Source organism: Micromys minutus, assembly GCF_963924665.1.
Source record: "Micromys minutus genome assembly, chromosome: 3".
Classification (NCBI taxonomy): domain Eukaryota; kingdom Metazoa; phylum Chordata; class Mammalia; order Rodentia; family Muridae; genus Micromys; species Micromys minutus.
This window is the reverse complement of record NC_137972.1, coordinates 13731890-13751188: the sequence shown is the minus strand read 5'-3', so window position 1 is coordinate 13751188 and position 19299 is coordinate 13731890. Positions and strand designations below refer to the sequence as shown.

The window sequence follows — 19299 nt, the reverse complement described above, 5'->3', positions numbered from 1 at the left end:
CATTCCTCCTCCTGTGCCTCACTAAAGCCAGACACCAGAGTGCTTACGAAGCTGTTCCAACCTGGAATTTAAAAATCCGGATCACTTACCATTTGGCTGCCTCTGTTGGCTGAAAGCATGTATATCCATGGGAGAGAAGATGTTAGAATGAATTTCACGCAGACGCTCGCCAGTATACTTGTTGCAAGCCAAAATAGAGTGTGTGTTCCAGTCAGTCCAGTACAATGTGTCCTCAAATAACGTCAAGGCAAAAGGATGTGGAAGGGAACCTTTAACCACTGCCTGTCTGTTAACACAGAAAGAAAACTCACACTTCAAAATTTTTCAATACTGAAAAGAGTTCACATCAAGACATAAGCACACTAAGAGGAAAATACATGTAGGTTAAATTTATCTGCCAAAAAAAAAAATTCGAGCGGGAAATTCAAATATATTTTTAAATTGTCAAAAAAACCACCCCAAGGTCTCTGCCTTGGAAGTAGGCAAACTAAGTCACATGACACAGAAGCCCAAATCTTTGCTGTCACTGTCCCTTCTCAATAACTACCTTCAGACTCTTCTACTCTTCCATGTAATTAATATCGTCAGGGAAAATTAGCAATGAAGAAATCCCAGGAACAACAGGCACTAAGAAGTCAACTTAGGGCAGCAAGGTCTGTCACCACCCTAATGCTCAAGAACAGAGTCTGAGCCTCGTCAATCTTATGATTTTAATAATTCCAACTGAAAATACAGACATGATGCTTAACGACAGGCCTCAGTCTAGCCCCAGAAAATGATTACAGAAATGACACACACAAAATCAAAGCTAGTTTGTTTGTTTTTATTGTGTTACCATTAAAACTCTCAGTTCCAGCAACTAAACAAAGTCCTGAATTGGCACAGTATGTTCATAATACAGAACTAGAATTTCACAAACAAAACACACTGTAAAAACCACAGCACTTTGCCAAGTGTCAGAGTTGTGTAATTAGCAAGTGTTCTAGACACCATGAATAAATCATGAATTTAGTCAAACATTTAAAATAATAAATGCTTTGATATTTTCATAAACCCATATTTTCAAGTACCCAGCCTAGAGGAGGAAGAGAAGAGCAAACACCTAGGCATAGCTACTGAAAAGAACAAAGTATCAAATGTTAGGAGACTGGACTTTAGGTTCACTGTGATTTCAAGGTCTCTGGCATCCATTTGAAAGCCAAGGTCAAGGACAGTGGCTATGAAAGTGAAATCAGTGTCTGTCACACATATGACCTGCAGTCATGAGAGCAAGGCAGGTTTCATTTTTAAACAATTGAGTACAAGGTAAAGATAACTAGTTCATAATTTGAAGTGTCATACCAACTAGCTGACCTACATCTTTTCTCCTTTCATTTTCCTTAATTTTTCTTCTGTAGAAGATAATTTGCCTTCTCCTTTCCCAGAAAGAATGTTTCCAATAACTGTCCCTAAGGTATTTATTTTCTTACCCTTTTTAAAAAGTAAATAAAACTACTGTACTTTTAAATAGGTCAGTGTATTTTACATTAGTCTTCAAAACTGATTATGGTGAAGACGGAAACAACTGAGGTGACACCTGTACAAAGTAGAAATACAAATGAAAACTAAGGAATAGTAAACCCAAGTGACTCATCATGGTAAAGCGGCACTTCATCAACATCCTATAGACCTGCATGTTCCATTACAAAAGCCTTTTGTGAAAAATGAGGAAAAAAGCCTTTTAAATTCCTTTGTACCTTTCTAAATACGAAGATTCATTCTAACGAACCGAACACAAGAAAATAAATAAGGCAAGCAAACTGTGTAAAGCAATACATAAAAGCACACCAAAACCTATAAAAATGAAACACATCAGACTAGAGGAGTGGCTCAGTGGCTAAAGTAGTTTTTGTTCTTGCAGAGGACAGGGGTTAGGTTTCCAGAACCCACAAGGTGGTTTACAACCATCTGTAACTCAGTCCAGAGATCCAATGCTGTCTTCTGACTTCTGTGGGCACAAGGTATGCACTTGTGTGTGAAGAGACACACGCAGGAAAAACACATTAAGTAAAGTAAATAAATCTAATAAAATAATTTTAAATAAAGATAAAAAACATAACAAATTATATTACTAACCTTTACAGAACTCAATCTCTGAAAGAAATGAAGAGCAGCAAAAACAACAGATAGGTTAAAACCTCTACTGTTTTCCTTTCTTCTAACCTCTTAAAAACAAGGGTCATTAGACTGAACAAATCCAAAGTTATGCAGGCATAAAGTTGCTGTGCACTGTGTGAAGTTTCAAATGCTGATTTCTGTCTCCCCTGGATCTGTTGCAATCCTTATTCAGAGACTCTCCTATCTCAATCTGTATAAACATCAGCTCCTCAACTGTTCCCTGATGTTCAATAAAGAGAGCTTAACAGCCAATGACTAGGAACAGAATAGGTGGGACTTCCTGAGAAAGAGGAAATAGGGGAATCCGTGGGCCTAGAGTCCAGGAGAGATTGTAAGAAAACACCTAGAGCAGAGAAAGCTGTAGTGGACATTGGGGGCAGGGGTGGGAGGTAATCACATTAGTTTAGAGGATTAAGAGTACTAGTGCCCTGGTGCTGTGCCTTTAAAGCATGCTAAATAAATAATAATCCAGTCTCAATTATTTGGGAGCTAGCTGGGTAACAGGAAAACTGTGACACATATTATAAAGCCTCTAACAGAGTTTGATACAGTCTCTCCATAACAAACATATTTTAGACACCAAAAGGTTAAAAGTAAAAGATAGAACAAACACTGACTGTACCAGAAATGGAGCAGTGCAAACAGAACACACTCCACAGAAGAGATGAAGCACCAGAGAAATACCATGTGTGGAAACAGACCACATGACAAGAACACACAGTTACAATCATATGCACAAAAACAACCAGGGAGATGACACTATGGAAAACAGTGGGATGGTGCCTAACACTCCCTTCTCTAGAAAACCTGAGTATTTTGTCGTATTAACTTACCATCTACAGAACACACCAAAGAAACACATTGTTCTCGACACATATTTAAGGCTAGGCCATGTGCATTTCTTCTGCCTTTTGTTTTCTTAGAGTCCTGGGAACTGAATTCAGGCCTTGCACATGTTAAGCAAGTACTCTCCACTACTGTGTCATATCCCAACTCCACATGTCCGCTCGTTAAGAAGTTCAACTCTCAGGGGATGTGGCTCTGAAACACAATGCTTGCTAGCACTCATTGGGGCCTGCATTCAATCTCCAGCACTAATGCATGATTTGCCCAGTGACAGGTTTAGACCACCAGTACTCCAGGGCAAGAGGACTGTGAGCCAGCTGCCACTGTGTAGTGAGACCTTACCAGTCAATGAATACAGAAGTTATACAACGTGCTACACAGTTGTACTGTAGAAACTACAAAGCAGGACTCAGAGATGGTTCACCAGTCAGGTGGACTTACTGCTCTTACAAAGGACCTGGTTCACTTTCTAGAACCCCACAATCACATCAGCTCACAACAATCCACATCTAGGGAATCAGATGCCCTCTTCTGACTTCCATGGCAAACATGTACACACATGCAGTCAGGCGAAACACTCATAAAATAAATACGTCTTTGTAAAAGAAATAAAAAATGGATAAAGAACCAAGAAATTAAATTTCTTTTTCAATTTTTCATTCTCTAACTTCTTCCTCATATTCTAAATAAGCAATGTGTCACAATACACAATGTCTCAGATCTATAACTATAGCACTCTAGAAGCTAAGGCAGAAATATTACTCCAAATCTAACGCCTGAGTAGTGAGAACCATCTCAAAATATGAAAAACAAGTAAACAAAAAAGCAGCCATTCAAAGAAGAAATCACAAGATAAGTAAAATATTGAGCTAAAACCAAACACAAATATAATGCATAAAAATTTATGAGTATCCACCAAAGCAGTTAAGTGAGGTAAACACCTCTATTAGGAGACAAATGGCAAATCAATCTCCATTCAACCTGCCTCAACCTGAAGAAACCAGAAGAGGAAGAGCACGCTAGGCCAGAAATAAGCATGAAAAGACAGTAAGAACACCAGGGGAGAAATCAGTAAAACAGAGAAGAAAGATAACAAAATCAGTAACAAAAAGCTGATTCTTTGAAAAGATAACAAAACTGCAACTTATTAGCTATACTGGCAAAGGCCAAAAAAAAAAAAAAAAGACAAACTGTAAAAAAGACACCATGAGGAAGGGGAGGAAGGGGAGGAAGGGGAGGAAGGGGAGGAAGGGGAGGAAGGGGAGGAAGGGGAGGAAGGGGAGGAAGGGGAGGAAGGGGAGGAAGGGGAGGAAGGGGAGGAAGGGGAGGAAGGGGAGGAAGGGGAGGAAGGGGAGGAAGGGGAGGAAGGGGAGGAAGGGGAGGAAGGGGAGGAAGGGGAGGAAGGGGAGGAAGGGGAGGAAGGGGAGAAAGGGGAGGAAGGGGAGGAAGGGGAGGAAGGGGAGCACCATCATCACACTTACAGAAACCAAAACACAGAATTACAAGGAGCAGCCGGACACAACTCTGTGCTGACAAATTACTCAACTTATGGGAAATGGAAGCCTTCCTAGAAAGAAGCCAATCACTAAAATAAGATTCATGGAGGAGGACAACAGAGCTGCATATACAACCCTATCATTTAAAGTATCCATAAGAAGAAACAGCCAGGCTCAGCATCACAGATTAAATCTACCAGACACATTTACAACAAAACAACAAACCAACAAAGGAACGCACTCTGTGAGAACATAATAAAAAAAGGAGATATTTCCCAACTCATTCTTGGAGGCTGGTTCTAAACTAGTAACAAAATCACAAAGATACCAGGGGAAAAAAATCTATATATTAATATCCTTCATGAATAAGGTCATAAAAATCCTTAACAGAACAACATCTAAAGAGAATTACAAACCATCACTAAGTAGAATTTATCCTAGAAACTAAGCTAGGTTCAACAATTTAAAATAACAATTAGGGCATTTTACAATGTTTATATCTAAAAAGTTGTTTCTATGGGTGTAAATTAATAGGCAGAATCTATAATCATCTATGTCTTAAAATAAAGTCAATAAACCAGAAATAAAAGAAAACTTCTATAACCTGATGAAAGTACTTTAAAACAAAATCTACAGCTGACATTCTGCTATGCTAATCTGGCAACAAATGCTGATCCCAGAGAAGCAGGATAGATCGTCTGCACTGAATCACAGGACAGAGCCAATGAGTCAGTCAGCAGACCCGCCTGACAGCCAAGGCAAGAAGTCATGCATTATTCATGTGACATGATTCTGTACACAAAATATACTGAGATTATTTTTACCCAATCTTCCCAAAGTAAATGTAACAAGATCTAAGATAAATGATTCATATACAAAAGTAATTTATATTTCTGCATATAAGCAATGAAAAACAATCTCCAGCACCATAAAAATAAATAAAATAAAGAGGGGCTGTCAACATAACTCGAAGGCTAAAAGTACTTCCTAGGCAAAGCCTGGCAACCTAAGTTTGATCTCCTTCACCGACATAAAAGTAAAAAGACAGAATTGACTCCCAAATCAACCCATACATATAAATACCAAAATTCTTTAAAAATAAGTAATAACATAAAGGGTAAGGATATATAGTTTGGGGGGGTACAGCTAACATGCATAAGGTTTGGGAGTCAATCTCCAGCCCTTCAGTATACAGTGAGGCCCTGGATTCAAACCCCAGCACTATAAGTAAAATAATTATATCATAATACACAAATACATAACATTGAGTTACTTTCTATGGTATAAATTTAAAATTCTGTCAGGGGACATTTTATAAAAGAGTTTAAGAGCTAACTATACATACACACACAAAAATCAAAACTAACCTGATCTAAATGTAAGAATTAGACTAAATAAAACTCTTGGAAGTTTCTCTGATAGAGGAAAAAGTATTTATCACTTTGTATCAGGCAAAGATTCCTGGGAGCACAAAAACCAATTTTAGTAAGAGTAAAAACTGATAAATTATAGAAATTACACATAATAAAAACTTTAATATTTGTCCCAAAATATGCCATTAAGAAAATGAAGACATAAGCTTGTAGTGACAGAAAACATTCCTAAATCATATGTCCAATGATTGGCTCTTGCTGCCAAATCCTGATGATCACTGGGGCCAACATGGCAGGAGAGATCTGACTATTAAAACTTATCCTCTGGCCTCCAAATGCCAACCACGGCATGTACCTCCCTGCAGAAGAAAGTTTTTGACTGAGATAGTACTTCAAAGTAATTATCTAATTGGGCCTCATGAGGAAAATCTAAGCTATCCACTGGGCCCAAAATGACTACTGGTAGGCCAGAGGCAAGGTTAGTAAGTCCGGAGAATGAGCAGGAACAAACACCAGAACCAAAACCGTAGCAAACTTGGACACTTGAGTTCTTTTTCCCTAAGTTATTATTTTCCCCCTGGTTATAAAAGGAATATGTATTTTTGCTCTATGGAAAAAATTCAGAAACATAAAAATATAAAGGTTATTTTCTTTTTATTACGTATATTTGTATATCATGTAAACTTGTAAATATATATGCCAATACAAGCAATCTCAATTATCAGTAAATGAAAAAACTGGTTTTTGTTTTTAAAATAGGTGAAACAAACTAGATTAATGAAACTAGTAAGATTTGAAATTATAATTGGTAAACTGGGTAAGGCTAAATCAGCGCCTACAGCAGCAAAGAGGGAAAGAGTGAAGTGAGAATGAGAAACAGCAAGGCTGTGCTTGGAAGGCTGCAGACAGGGGTAGACTCTACTCTGACAGCAACAACAGCAACAGAAAATAAAAAGACAAACATTCAGAGTGTCCAGGCAAACACCAAGAGCAAAAAGCATTACTACATGCCAATCACTGAGCCTTATATATACTAGGTCTCCCAGTCTGTTCTATCTAATGGTTTTTGCCTAAAGAAAAACTGTTATTTGGAAAGATCCTCCCAGCTTTTGTTTATGGGACTGCTTTACTCTCTTACTCCCTTTTGAAGTTCGGATGGACACAGGATTCTAAGTTTGTTCTTTTTCTTTCAGCACGTTTTAACTGTTGGTCTCTATAACTTCTTTACGAATCCTCCTGTTCTCTGCTGAAGTTCCCTCTTGTGTATCAAGTAACTGTTAACATTCTCTGTCTTTGGATTTTCTAAATCTGATTACAATTTGATTTAGAATATGCTCCTCTTACACAAGTCCCCTGGCTTCCCAAGCACTAGCACTCACTCCTGCCTTTCTTCAGAGGGCAGGGAGCTCTGAGCCACCGACAGCTTCATGTTCACTGTCCCTCTCCTGTGTGGTGTCTGAACAGTGAGCACTGCCCAGCACTGCTGCTCTCTCTTCTGTCCTTGTCCCTCTGACTCTCAGATCTGATAACATCCCTTCTCCTCTCTTCAATTTCCTGTTTTGTGTTTTCTTTTGGTCAAATTTGCCTTTAAATTCCCAGGTGAATTTTTCACCTCAGGAATTGCTCAGTTCAGTTGCAGGACATTTTTGCTTTTCTTATTTCACTTTTTCCAAACATTTTCCTGTAGTTCTCTCACTGAGTGTCACAAAGTGTCACTGAGACACTGATAGTCTGTTTCTGAGATTTCCTATAGAAAAATTACATTTTCCTCCTTCCTTCTATCACTTTCTTAAGTATATTCACTCTTAAGCCATTGGTCATTTAAGTAGGTTTTGTTATTGTTTGTTTGTTTGTTTGGCTGGCATTTTGTCTTTTGTTTTTTCCTTGTCTTTTTTTAACTAAAGTGATTTTTAACTAAATTTTCCTGAATTTTAATAATTTTATTTCAGAACTTTTCTAATATTACATTTTCCTTCACAAGTTATACTGGTTTCTCATTGATTTTTAGACATATTTAAAAAGACGTTTGCTTTCTTCTCAAATTCACAGAGATCTAATTGCCTCTGTGTCCTTCATGTTGGGATTAAAGGTGTGCATACAGACAGACAGCTCAGCTCTCTTTTTTTTAAACAAAGCCTCACTAAATCTGCATGTTCAAACAACGCATGAGAAAAGGAACTGCATGGGAGTGTGTGTGTGTGTGTGTGTGTGTGTGTGTGTGTGTGTGTGTGTATGTATGTGTGTGTGTAGAGGGTCCCTCCATCACCCCACTTTTGGTGGGAGCAGTAAGATCTGAGTACTGTTCATCGTGCCTACACGGCAGGCACTTTACCAGCTCAGAAAACATATAAATATACTTTAAAGGACAAAATTAAAAGCCTATTCCAATTCCCTTTGACACAAAAATATACACTGATTTCTTAAAAACAATCAAAACCAGCCAGCCGTTTGCTCTGATTGATATAATGCCTTCTTCAATTAAAAAACAAAGCACTGCAGCTAAGAGCACTTGCTGAGCATTCATAGTCAATGGAGCCAGATCCCAGAATCACAGAAGTGTCCAGATCCTAAGTCAACTCCTGGCCTCCAAACCACAGGCGCACCCACATGTGCACACACACTCATGTGAACAAACACATAAAATTTTTGGAACAAGGCAGTCTTACCGATTTGTTCCATCCAGGTCTGATTTATGGATGAAATTAAGTTTTGCATCTGCCCAATAAAGCTTCCGCTCCTCATAGTCCAGAGTCAGTCCGTTTGGCCAGTAAATTTCAGTGTTTATTATAACAAAGCGACTTGAACCATCCATTCCAGCACGTTCTATCTTTGGCACTTCTCCCCAGTCTGTCCAGTACATGAACCTAAAAGTCATTAAAAAGAAAAACTAAAGTTATGACAAATAGCCACAAAATATTTTTTAATTATTGCTATTAGATAAAGCTCTCTCAGAAACAAGAAACTGAAAACAAACCCTAGAAATTTTTCCCAAAGTTAAATAATCTACTTTAAAAAAATAAAGAAATGATTCAGACAAGTAACACAAGGGATGCAAAGAACAGAGATCAAAGTTTATCTGAAAAAAAAAAAAATTGTCCCATTGTACATCCCACAGATTACTTATTTAAAAAGGGAGGATGGCAACCATGGAGACCCAAGTCCCAGGAGACCTGATGCCCTCTCCTGGCCTCTACTCCGGGCACTGCACATCGAGGTGCACAGCCGAGCATGCACTCATGCACATAAGCACACAGCTGTCTACGGCCGCAGCATCAGTAAGAGACAGAGCTGACATGAGAAGCCTCTCGTGTGGGGTGCTGGAAAAAATAAGACACTGTTTATGTAGTTTTACACCCTACTCCCACCCATCCACATAGAATGCCTAACCTCAGTAAAATCGTACATAAAAGAGCTCATATTGAGAGACAGTCTGTAAAACTGGCCTCTTGGCAATGGAGATGTCATGAAAATCACAAAAATGCTAAGGAACCAACGCAGACTAGAGGACACCAAAATAATAACTAAATAAGATCGAATATTCTCACTACAGAAGAAAAATAATCTTCCTTGATATAAAAGAAAACTGCTGTGGATCAATTAACAGCACATCTTTTGAAAGCTAACAGAGGCTCTATGACTTATAAATGAAGAGGCACTCAGGCTAGGAAGATGACTCACTAAGTAAAGACACTGAGACCAAGTGTGAAAACTTGAGTTTTAGCCCCAGAACCCACATGGTAGGAGAGTAACTCCCATAACCTGTTTCTGAACCCACATGAAGACTACAGCATTTTTATACCCCATACGCACAATAAAGGTTTAAATACAAGACAGCCAGGCCATATGCTACAACCCCAACAGAAGTCAGTATGGCGTGGCGACAGTGAGCTGCCTGTGCTGGCGCTGCTGCTCCTGCTTCAGTGCCCAACCAAAGAAACGACGGAGGAAACCCCTGGCTTGCACACATCACTTCCAACAAACATTACTGAACGTGCAGATTTAGTGAGGCTTTGTTCCATACTATACTTCCAAACAAGCAAAGTCAAGAAAATTCACTGTGGTGCTCAGTCATACAGCAAGCTACTGGACACTGGCAGCAGGGAGAAGATTGGGGAGGCTCAAAGGAGCACAGAGCAGGGCTTCTGCAGTCTTGGCATGGCCGCTTTCATTTCCTTCCTGCTGCTCACTGGTAAGTGAGTCTACCTTGCTAGCATTTTCATCTATGGACGGCATTTTCAGTATCATTATCTAAGGAAATCGAGTTACTTGTAAGCATTTCCACCTTTATTAACTTTGCAGCCAGGGATGACCTTGAACACCTAACTGACCCTCTAGCTTCCACCTCACAGATGCGGGGATGACTGCCCTGCACTGCCAGGCTTTGTGCTCTGTTCTGGGCTTATACTTTGATACACACAGTAAACATAAGTCAGGTTGATTATTCCAGCTGACATAAAACTGAACATCAGTTGCTGTAAAGTTCTGTTGTTCCAGACTACTCCTCAAACCACCACCTCTTAGTCTCCACCGCCACCACATTACGGGTGTTTTAATGGATCGATTCATTACATCATGGCTCTTATGACTCAGTCAACTCTGAACATTGTAACACCAGTGACCAAACCTTCAACACACCGGCTTGTTGGACCCTCTATATCCAAACTATAACAAGTAACAAGCTAAGGAAAAGATATTTGAACTCATCAACATGATAAAGAATTTTACTCAGAATGCATAATGCATTTTACAAATCAATATGAAGGCAACCAGTAAGACTTTAAGTAGGAGACAAAGACATCTGGGAGAGTGAGCACTTTACCAGGACAGCATCTTCCTAGGACTCGTAAGTCTTAAGTGTAAAGCCTAGGGCTGTTTTTAAAAAGGGGAGCAGGGGGAGACTTTGACAAGTCATTTCATCAGATAGTCAAACAGTTAATTGGGACTTAAAAACAGGAATAACCATGTAAGTTTTGGCATGTATGTGGTGAGATGGGAATACAAAATAGTGTGGCCACTTCAATAAAACACAATTCAGTTCTGGGTTTGTTTGTTTAATGTTAAACCTGGATTTGTCAGATAACCCAGCAATTTCTCTCTACCCAAGAGATAAGAAATAATACATTCATTTACATAGTATATACAGACTTATACATAAGCATTCATATCAATATTAATAATAGGAAAATTAGAAACCTACAAATCTTTCATTAGTGGGTGAAATGATAAAAACAAAGTTTCCTACCTTCATACAATAGAATAATATTCAGCAATGGAAAGAAACTACAAACTAGATACATGGGTGAGTGTGTGATAGTCTTCAAAACACTATCATAAAATGAAAGAGGCCAGACAGAACATAAGCTGATTCCATTCAATCAACAACAGTCCATTAAATCTAATACACAAAGAAAGAAAACCAGCAGCTGAGTCGGTGGGAACAGTGCCTCTGCAGGTGGTGGGAACGCTCTAACCCTGATGGTATTCTATCAGCTAGTGGGAGCTGTGGAACTCCGAAAGTGGGTAGGTGGGAGGCAGCATTTTATAGACCCAACAAGGCCATGAGGGATCAGCAGTTGTTCCACTGAAGAGTAGGAGACCCACTCCTGCGGAGACAATGGGGGTTACACTTCGTGAACTAAATTCAAGCCACAAAATTGAAAATGACCTGGTCAAATTCTCCCAAGATTTCTAAAAAATCCTTTATAATGTCACTGAACATAGGTATCCAAAAAAAAAAAAAAAAAAAAAAAAAAAAACATACTGTGAACACAGAGAAAAGTGGTTACAATACTATTTAAATAATCCCATTAAATAACTCATAGTATATGCAACTGACAACAGATGAAAAACCAAAAGTCCATCTTTTGGGGAGGAAAAAAAAAGTGACAGGGTGCTAATGAAAGAAAGCCAAGACACTGCAGGCGTCTCTGATGGTTTCTGTAAGTCCCTGGGCGGAAAACAATGCCTTAAAGAAGGGAGGCATCAGTACATCCCAGAATAAACACAGCTGTCAGGATAAAGGGGATCTGACCCAGTAGTTGGAGGTGGCACAGGAAATCACTCTAACAGGGAGTTGCCATTCTCAGTTATAAGTTGCACAAATCCTTTAATCATGAAGCACTCACCAGGAAAGATAGTGTGGCACAATGTCCCTCAGAGCAGAAGCTCTGCCACTTCCAAGAGTCACCCTAAGCAATTATCCAAGCACTCAGAAGCCCTCCTTGCACTCGGCTCTCTCACTGCTGGAGTAAAGGGCAAGGTCCTTAGCATCCTCCAGCTCTGCTCGGCTTCCACACATTCACAGGTCACCTTGCCATGATGTGGTCACCTCCCTCTACATACCACCTTTCCTGCAGTTCAACTCCAATAGTGAACTGCCGGCTCCCTAACGTGATCAATGAGTATCTTATAGAATGTACTGCTTCTGATACACTTAAAATTTTCCAACTTATGTGCTGCTAGTCACTAAGACAACTTCCCGGCACCCCTCTACGAATAGATTCTTAACAATCTATTGATTATACAACAGCTTCTATCTGAAAGATTAACAAAAAAAAAGTAATATTTAAAGAATAGGTTGGCAGAGAAAGTGAATAGGGATGCACAGTAAACTTGGAAGTTTGTGGCACGGTATCATTACAATTTGACATTCAAATTTACAATCAGCTGCCACACTTTCAGTGAAGTTGTTAGTGTTAGTTTGGATTTACATCTCTTCTTCTTTATATATGTCAGAAGGGCGTTGAGTCCCAACACCTGGGTTGAGTCTCAGAAGAAAAAAAATTCTAGGAAGAGAGACCACACTGGGAACAAATATGTGTACACAGGAACTCCACAGCATAGATTCTATTGTTCCTACAGCCTAAGGGCTGAGAGATGGACAATTCACAACAAAACTGTGTCTAGAAACTCAGATGCCTACACTTTTCAATGGGAGGAGGGACTAGATGGCAGCTTCAGCTTTATCTGGCTTCTTGAGAATCCAAACTCTACTGAGACATCTCTCCAGCCCCAACTTATATTCTTAAGACATTAGGAAAACATTGTTAAATTGGGCTGATTTGCATTTTATACACATGACCACAGCAGCTAATTATACTTAGACAAAAAACCCACAGATATTACTTAGGAATCCACTTTAATTTCCATATGGAAAATGATGGGAGAGTAATGAAACAGGGAGGACTGAACAACAGAAACACTCATTTATACAGAGTGCACCTTTCCAGAGCCATCTTTTCCTCTTTCCTGCCTTAAATCCTCACGATAAGAGTAACAAATTTTTTCTTGCTGGTGACTTCTTGTGGTACTGCATTCACAAAGCCAGAAATACTGTTCCACCAAAAATGCTAGGCAGTACCCGTGGCCTTGTCTGTCTGACCCTACTCTAAACACAATGATTAAATATTCTTCCCACGAGGCATCATGCACGCCTTTACTGCTGTATTTTAGCACATGCCATCTTCTCTATCCTAACTTCAAATGCTAGCAAGCACATTAATAACCCAAGAGTTGCAGCTAGAACAGTAACTTCTACCATGCTAGTAACTCCACAGTGAATAATCACAAGTTAAAACAGAATGCATGAAGCAGCTATGGTAGGAACTAAATACAGGCATCACAAGCCTACAGAACAGAGAACCTCACCATACAGGCATCAGTGTGGCTTGAGCTTTCTTTTGGGGGGAGGGGCTTGGGAAGCGTATCTTATGCAGGCTGTCACAACCTCTGCAAGTTCATACGTGCAACTGCCTTTGGTGTATTCAGAAAACCGTTAACTTTAAGTCATCCACCACTGCTGCTCCCACAGCCTTTCACCCATCCTGATCTTAAATTCACTCGAATAAAGGGAATGCATGTCCTAATCTATGTGGTAGACCTGCTACTAATCTAACTTTAGAAAGCTTTTACGATATCTAAGCTTTGATCTTGTAACTGGTGTAAGTAGTAGCCAGATACTGACATGCTTTAATTTTTCCTTAATGTCTTAATAAAATGAAGGAACCAAACAGATTGTCCTTAAGACCTGATACTTACAAGTTTGTTTTTTCTAATTGTGTCATCTCCTTTTATATTCACTATCATTTCTCAATCATCCTTCTGATATCAGATGTGGGAAAAACACAAGCAAGATTCAAACTCTAGCAAAGATGTGCACAAACCCCAGAGGCATTCCTTTGTCACTTGAAGATGTTGTCACAGATACTGGACACAGGACAGGGAGGAGCCAGCCAGCAACTAAACTACTTCCCCAGACTTAATCCTTCACTTTATGAGGTAGAGCCACTTCTTGAAAGAACAGAAACAGAACACCAGGTATTTGTTTTCCAATCCTGCCCTCCCCTCCTCCCCCTGGCCCCCACCCCCACAATCAGTGCACAAGACCCAGTCAGTCACTGCCAATCAGAGAAATCAACCTCAACTTTTAATTGTGTTGGCAAACATCTGAATTCAGGCTGAGGCTCAAGGACCTTGTTGGAGGTGAGCCTGGGTCAAACAGCAAATTCCAGGCCAGCCTGTGCCAAACAGACTTTACTTCAAAAACAGAAAGGAAGGTGAAGTGTGAAAAGGAAGTGGCAGAGGCAGAAGAGAAGGAAGCAGCAGAAAGCATCACAGCACTTCATTCCAGTGAGGCTGTAGGTCACTTACACTTATTAATCCTTCTTTAACCCGGTTTCTAAAGGGAGGCTACAGGAGTTTCAGCACTATGTGTCATCAGAGTGCCAACAGTACGGCCCACGAAGAGCCAACACCTATATATGATTGTAGCTCTGTCCTAAATAGAGAGCCCAACCCAAGTTCTATTGTTTAGGAAATTCTATAAGTAATTCAACAGCTTTATTTTAAGATATAGTCTTTTAGTGACTAAACTAAAAATGATTCTTTTTCATTAAAACTATGGATGCTAACACACACTCTTACACCCAAAGCCATCCTAACAATCCCTTTAGAACTTCCTGCTTCTAACAAAGGGAACTTTCAAGTCACACAGTTCTTCCCACAATCATGGCCAGCAGCAGCAATGTGGAGCAATGGCAGCTGACTTCCCTCACTGTGCAGGTATCAAGATAGTATCTTGATGAAAACTGATGAGAGAGCAAAGACAGATGAAAAGGCAGCCTGGCATTAACATGACGCTTACCTCACTGTAATCAGGGAAACAATGGAGCTGAGAGAAACCCATGGGCAGTCAGCATTACCCACACATTCATAACCACAAAGCATTTTGGGAGGCTGCAGTACAGCTAAGAGACAGACATTTAGTTCTAAGATATTTAAAAACTAAAATTCTTATGAGTCAGTTCTCTTTAGCTTGTTTTCCTCCCTGCCTCCTAACACACAAAATAACAACAGTGCCTACGCAGGGATTCTCATCCTTGGCAACCTACTAAAAACTGCACTGACCTGGATTCCTCCACCAGATATTCTGATTTAATTTGGCCTGAGCTGGAGCCAGGAATCAATGTATTCTTTTTAAATTGTTTTTATTAGAGTACAAAGTACTATGCTTCATTATGGCAGTTTCATACAGATCCTCTTCCCCTACGCCAATCCCACATCTATGCATGCACGTGCATTAAAAACCAAGATCTACAGATAAAGCAGAACATACTGTTCTTTATCTTCCCGAGTTTGTCTTACCTCACTTAATTTCCAGATACATCTACTTTTCTTCAAATTTCATATTTTTATTTTTCTTTACGGCTGAATGAAATTCTACTAAGTCTCAAACGAGCTAGAAAGATAACTCAAAGAGCACTTGCCAGGTAAGCCTACCTTTGTTTGGATCCCCAGTACCCATACAAAAGCAAGATACAGCGGAGCACACATCTGTAATCCCAGCACATCCCTACCCGGAAAAGAGAGGCAGAGACAGGAAACTCACCACAAGCTTGGGGGCCAGGTATATGCAGCTGTGTACCAGAGACCATGTCTCAACATGTGGAAGGTGAGGACTGACACAGGTGCATGTATGTAACACATGCATGCAAGTGCACACAGAAACGGAGACAGACAGATAGTTACTTCCAGACAGGCAGACAAATATGGTGGTATTTACCTGTATTTACAAGCAAGACTCTATCTTAAAATAAAACTGAAAGAAAAAAGTTCCCACAGAATGCTAATATATTCAGACAAGATTTTGACCCAGTAAAGCAAAATGTGATTTTTTTCTTAACACCTATTTATCCATCACGCTCTGTTCTTATATTGGTGACATTAATGAGTTAAACCCATTAACCAGCTGACATAAAACAATAGCCTCAGGTGGCCCAAAAGCTCTGTAAGTCCACATATTGTATCAAATTGCAAAATAAATCCCTGCCCACACAACAGCTTTCCAGGTCTTTGAAATGCCTGAGAATGGAAACTTTAAAACGTCACAATGACCACTTAAAATTTGATTTAAAATATTTACGGTTAAAAAAAAAATCCCAAATTTTTCCTGTAACCTTTTAAGATTTTTAGTAACTAATTCTTTATAGGTAAGGCTTTAGTTTGTAATTCATCCAATATATTCTAGCGTGTCTTTGCTAATAAAGCTGGTGTGATAACTACTCTTTAAATTTTGTCTTTACAGAAAATACAGTCAAACGGCAAGGTTTCAATCACCCAAGACATACACAGTTTACTATAGTCTCTTTGACACTGTGCTGCTTTGATAGTAGTTAACTACCTTTGGCTACATGAAAAGTATGGAGAAGATCATTAAAAAACAAATATTTAATAATTATAAATTGTCCATTCCTGAATAAATCCAGTCAAGTAATAGACTAATTTCTTGGACCTGGAGAAATGGTATATCAGTTAAAAGCACTGGCTGTTCTTCCAGAAGATCTGGGTTAAATTCCCAGCATTTAGATGCTGACTCACATGCATCTGTGGCCCCAGTCCCAGATCACTGAGCACCAGGCACCATGACAAGGCAGCAGGTATGCGCATGCTGAACAAACACACACACAAACAAAACACCCAACACAAAAAATATTTTTGTAAGAAACCAATTCTTACAATGCATCAACAACTTAAACAAAACTGCATTGCTCAAAAAGCAAGTAAAGTAGGTGTGCTGATACCCACCTGCAATCCTAGCACTCAGAAAGGTAAAGCTGAACCTCCCCTGTTCACAGGCTATTGGCAGCTTAACCCATGCACAGCAATGGGTAGGCTAAAGAGTGATGTCATAGCGGAAAGGAAGTCTTGCCGATGTCAGGAGAAAGTCCGGACAATTATGATAGCAGTACAAGCCCATCATCCCAGCTACTCAGAGGACCTGAGTCCACAGATCACTTGATCCCAGGAGTTCAAGACCAGACTGGAAGAGATTCTCAAAAATAACAAACATATAAGGAAATCAGACTTCAAGGGTGAAATAATCCCAAAGGAAAGGATATGTGTGAAAGCCACAAGGGATCCAGGCCATGAGAAATGACTGAAGGCTGCCAATCAAGCAGGGAAAGTGGCCTGCGTCCTGGAAGGTCCTGGGAGACCAGCAATGAGAAGGTGTGTGTAACATACTTGGTGCATGTAATGGGTGCCAAGAGCTAAAATTTGGACAATCAACACATGGGACTCTTGACTATTAAAATGGCCATGCCATTTTTTTAAAACATATTTTCACTCATTTTTAATAAATTCATAGATGGAAATGAGGAAAAAGAAAAGAAAGCTAAAACTGAAGGTAACAAGTTTGAGGCTGGCTTGTACTACACAAAGACTCCGTTCTTGAAAAATAGAAAGAAGGAAAGTCAGATTTGAATATTTAGATATGCATTTCATTTTCAATATTCATAGCATTAAGGAAATTATTCCGGGCCCATGGTGAAAGGCACTCAAGAGAGGGGAAATAGAATACACTGGTTAAAGGAGAATTGTGGTTCAGGGGTTAAGAGCACTAGCTGCCTGCTCTTACAAGAGGACCAGGGTTCAATTCCCAGCACCCACATAGCAGCTCATTGCTATCTGTAAGTGCAGTCATAAGGGTCTGACACCCAGGCAAAACACTCATACAAATAAAAGTAAATAAAAATTGTAAAGGGGAATTATGGAATAGGAAAGAATAAACTACAGTGAGGAAGAAGAGGAGGGTGGGTAGAAGAGGGAACCGGGAAGGATAAACAACACTAAAGACTTCTGTTTTAAGACAAATGAAAACCTACTACTGTAGTTCCTAAAACTTATCTCTACACATACATTAAAAGGATCAAAATGGAGTTACCTTGTAACAGGGCAGCAATGCCACTAACAGACACACCATAAGGCTAACAAAGAAAAAAGCCTCATCCCAGGAATGAGTTACTTCCTCTGAAGTTCTTGACCACTGAGGTGCCTAAAGGCCTCCAAACCTATAAACTATCATAACAGCCTGTTGTCCCTAACAGGACAATACATCTGGCAATTGTGGTACAAACATTATGGGAGAAACCAACCACTTTCTACTAGGACTTATGGCTCACTCCACAAAATGAAATCCATACCTAGCACCATTATCAGACCAAGACCCTATGGCTAGACAGATCACAGACTGTAAAAGAGAACCTATTATTCTGCCAAATAGACATGTTAATTAACTAAAAGCTAATGACCTACCATTATACCCTATCATTGTGAGACTGTGAGATTAGACTTCAGCGGGGACACACACACACATCTGAGTTAGAATTAAAAAACATGTGAACTTTCTAAAGTCCCAGTTTGGTTTGGATCTCGAACACCTTTTTTTTTTCCTTTCAAAAATTGCCTTGCTGAGATACTTTTCCTCTGTCCATGTGTTCCTTTGTGCAACAATGAAATTATTCTTTGCTTCTAACAGCATCATAATCAAGTAGTTATGAATTGGCAACTTAATCTCTGATTGTCTTAACCAGTATTAGAATAGTTTAACAATGTCTAATTTAAAGTATGCTGGGTGTCTGGTTAAGACTGAAAGTGTTAACCAGCATGAAAGAATTACCATATTGATTACTGCATCTTCCAATCCACCAACACAGAGCACCTCTTAGCTTACTAGTTTAAGTCTTCTTTGACTTCTTCCAAGCCCCTCCTCTGCAGTCTACAGCAAAGATTTGCATGTTTCATAGTGATATTCATACTTAACATTCCATGTTTTATTACAAACTATACTGTTTTCACATTTTAATTTCCAATTGTTCCTTGCTACAGTATGTGCACATGTATAAAATAAGGGATGGATGCACACGTGCCACAGCACACGTGCATACTGTAGGTCACAGGACAATTTGGTTAAGCTGGTTCTCTCCTTCCATCTTTACATGAGTTCCAGGTGTTAGTCTGGTAACCAGATGTGTGCAGCAGGTGCCTTTACCCAACCTCACCAGCCCTATAACTGCTTTTGTATCCAATATTATTATAACCTGTGATCTTGCTCAATTCCCTTATTAGTTCTAGTAACCACTTGCAGTGTT

The 19299-nt window shown here is 39.5% G+C and overlaps 1 protein-coding gene across 1 annotated transcript in view; it reads right to left on the bottom strand.

Moving 5' to 3' along the window:
* LRP6 (LDL receptor related protein 6) overlaps positions 1 to 19299 on the bottom strand; it is a 116844-nt gene that overhangs the window by 59289 nt on the left and 38256 nt on the right. The window contains exons 3-4 of the mRNA XM_080914775.1: positions 8539 to 8736; positions 90 to 286 (exon numbers count right to left, since the gene is read on the bottom strand). Of these exons, the coding sequence (XP_080770901.1) occupies positions 90 to 286; positions 8539 to 8736 (395 nt within the window). The remainder of the gene's footprint in view (positions 1 to 89; positions 287 to 8538; positions 8737 to 19299) is intronic.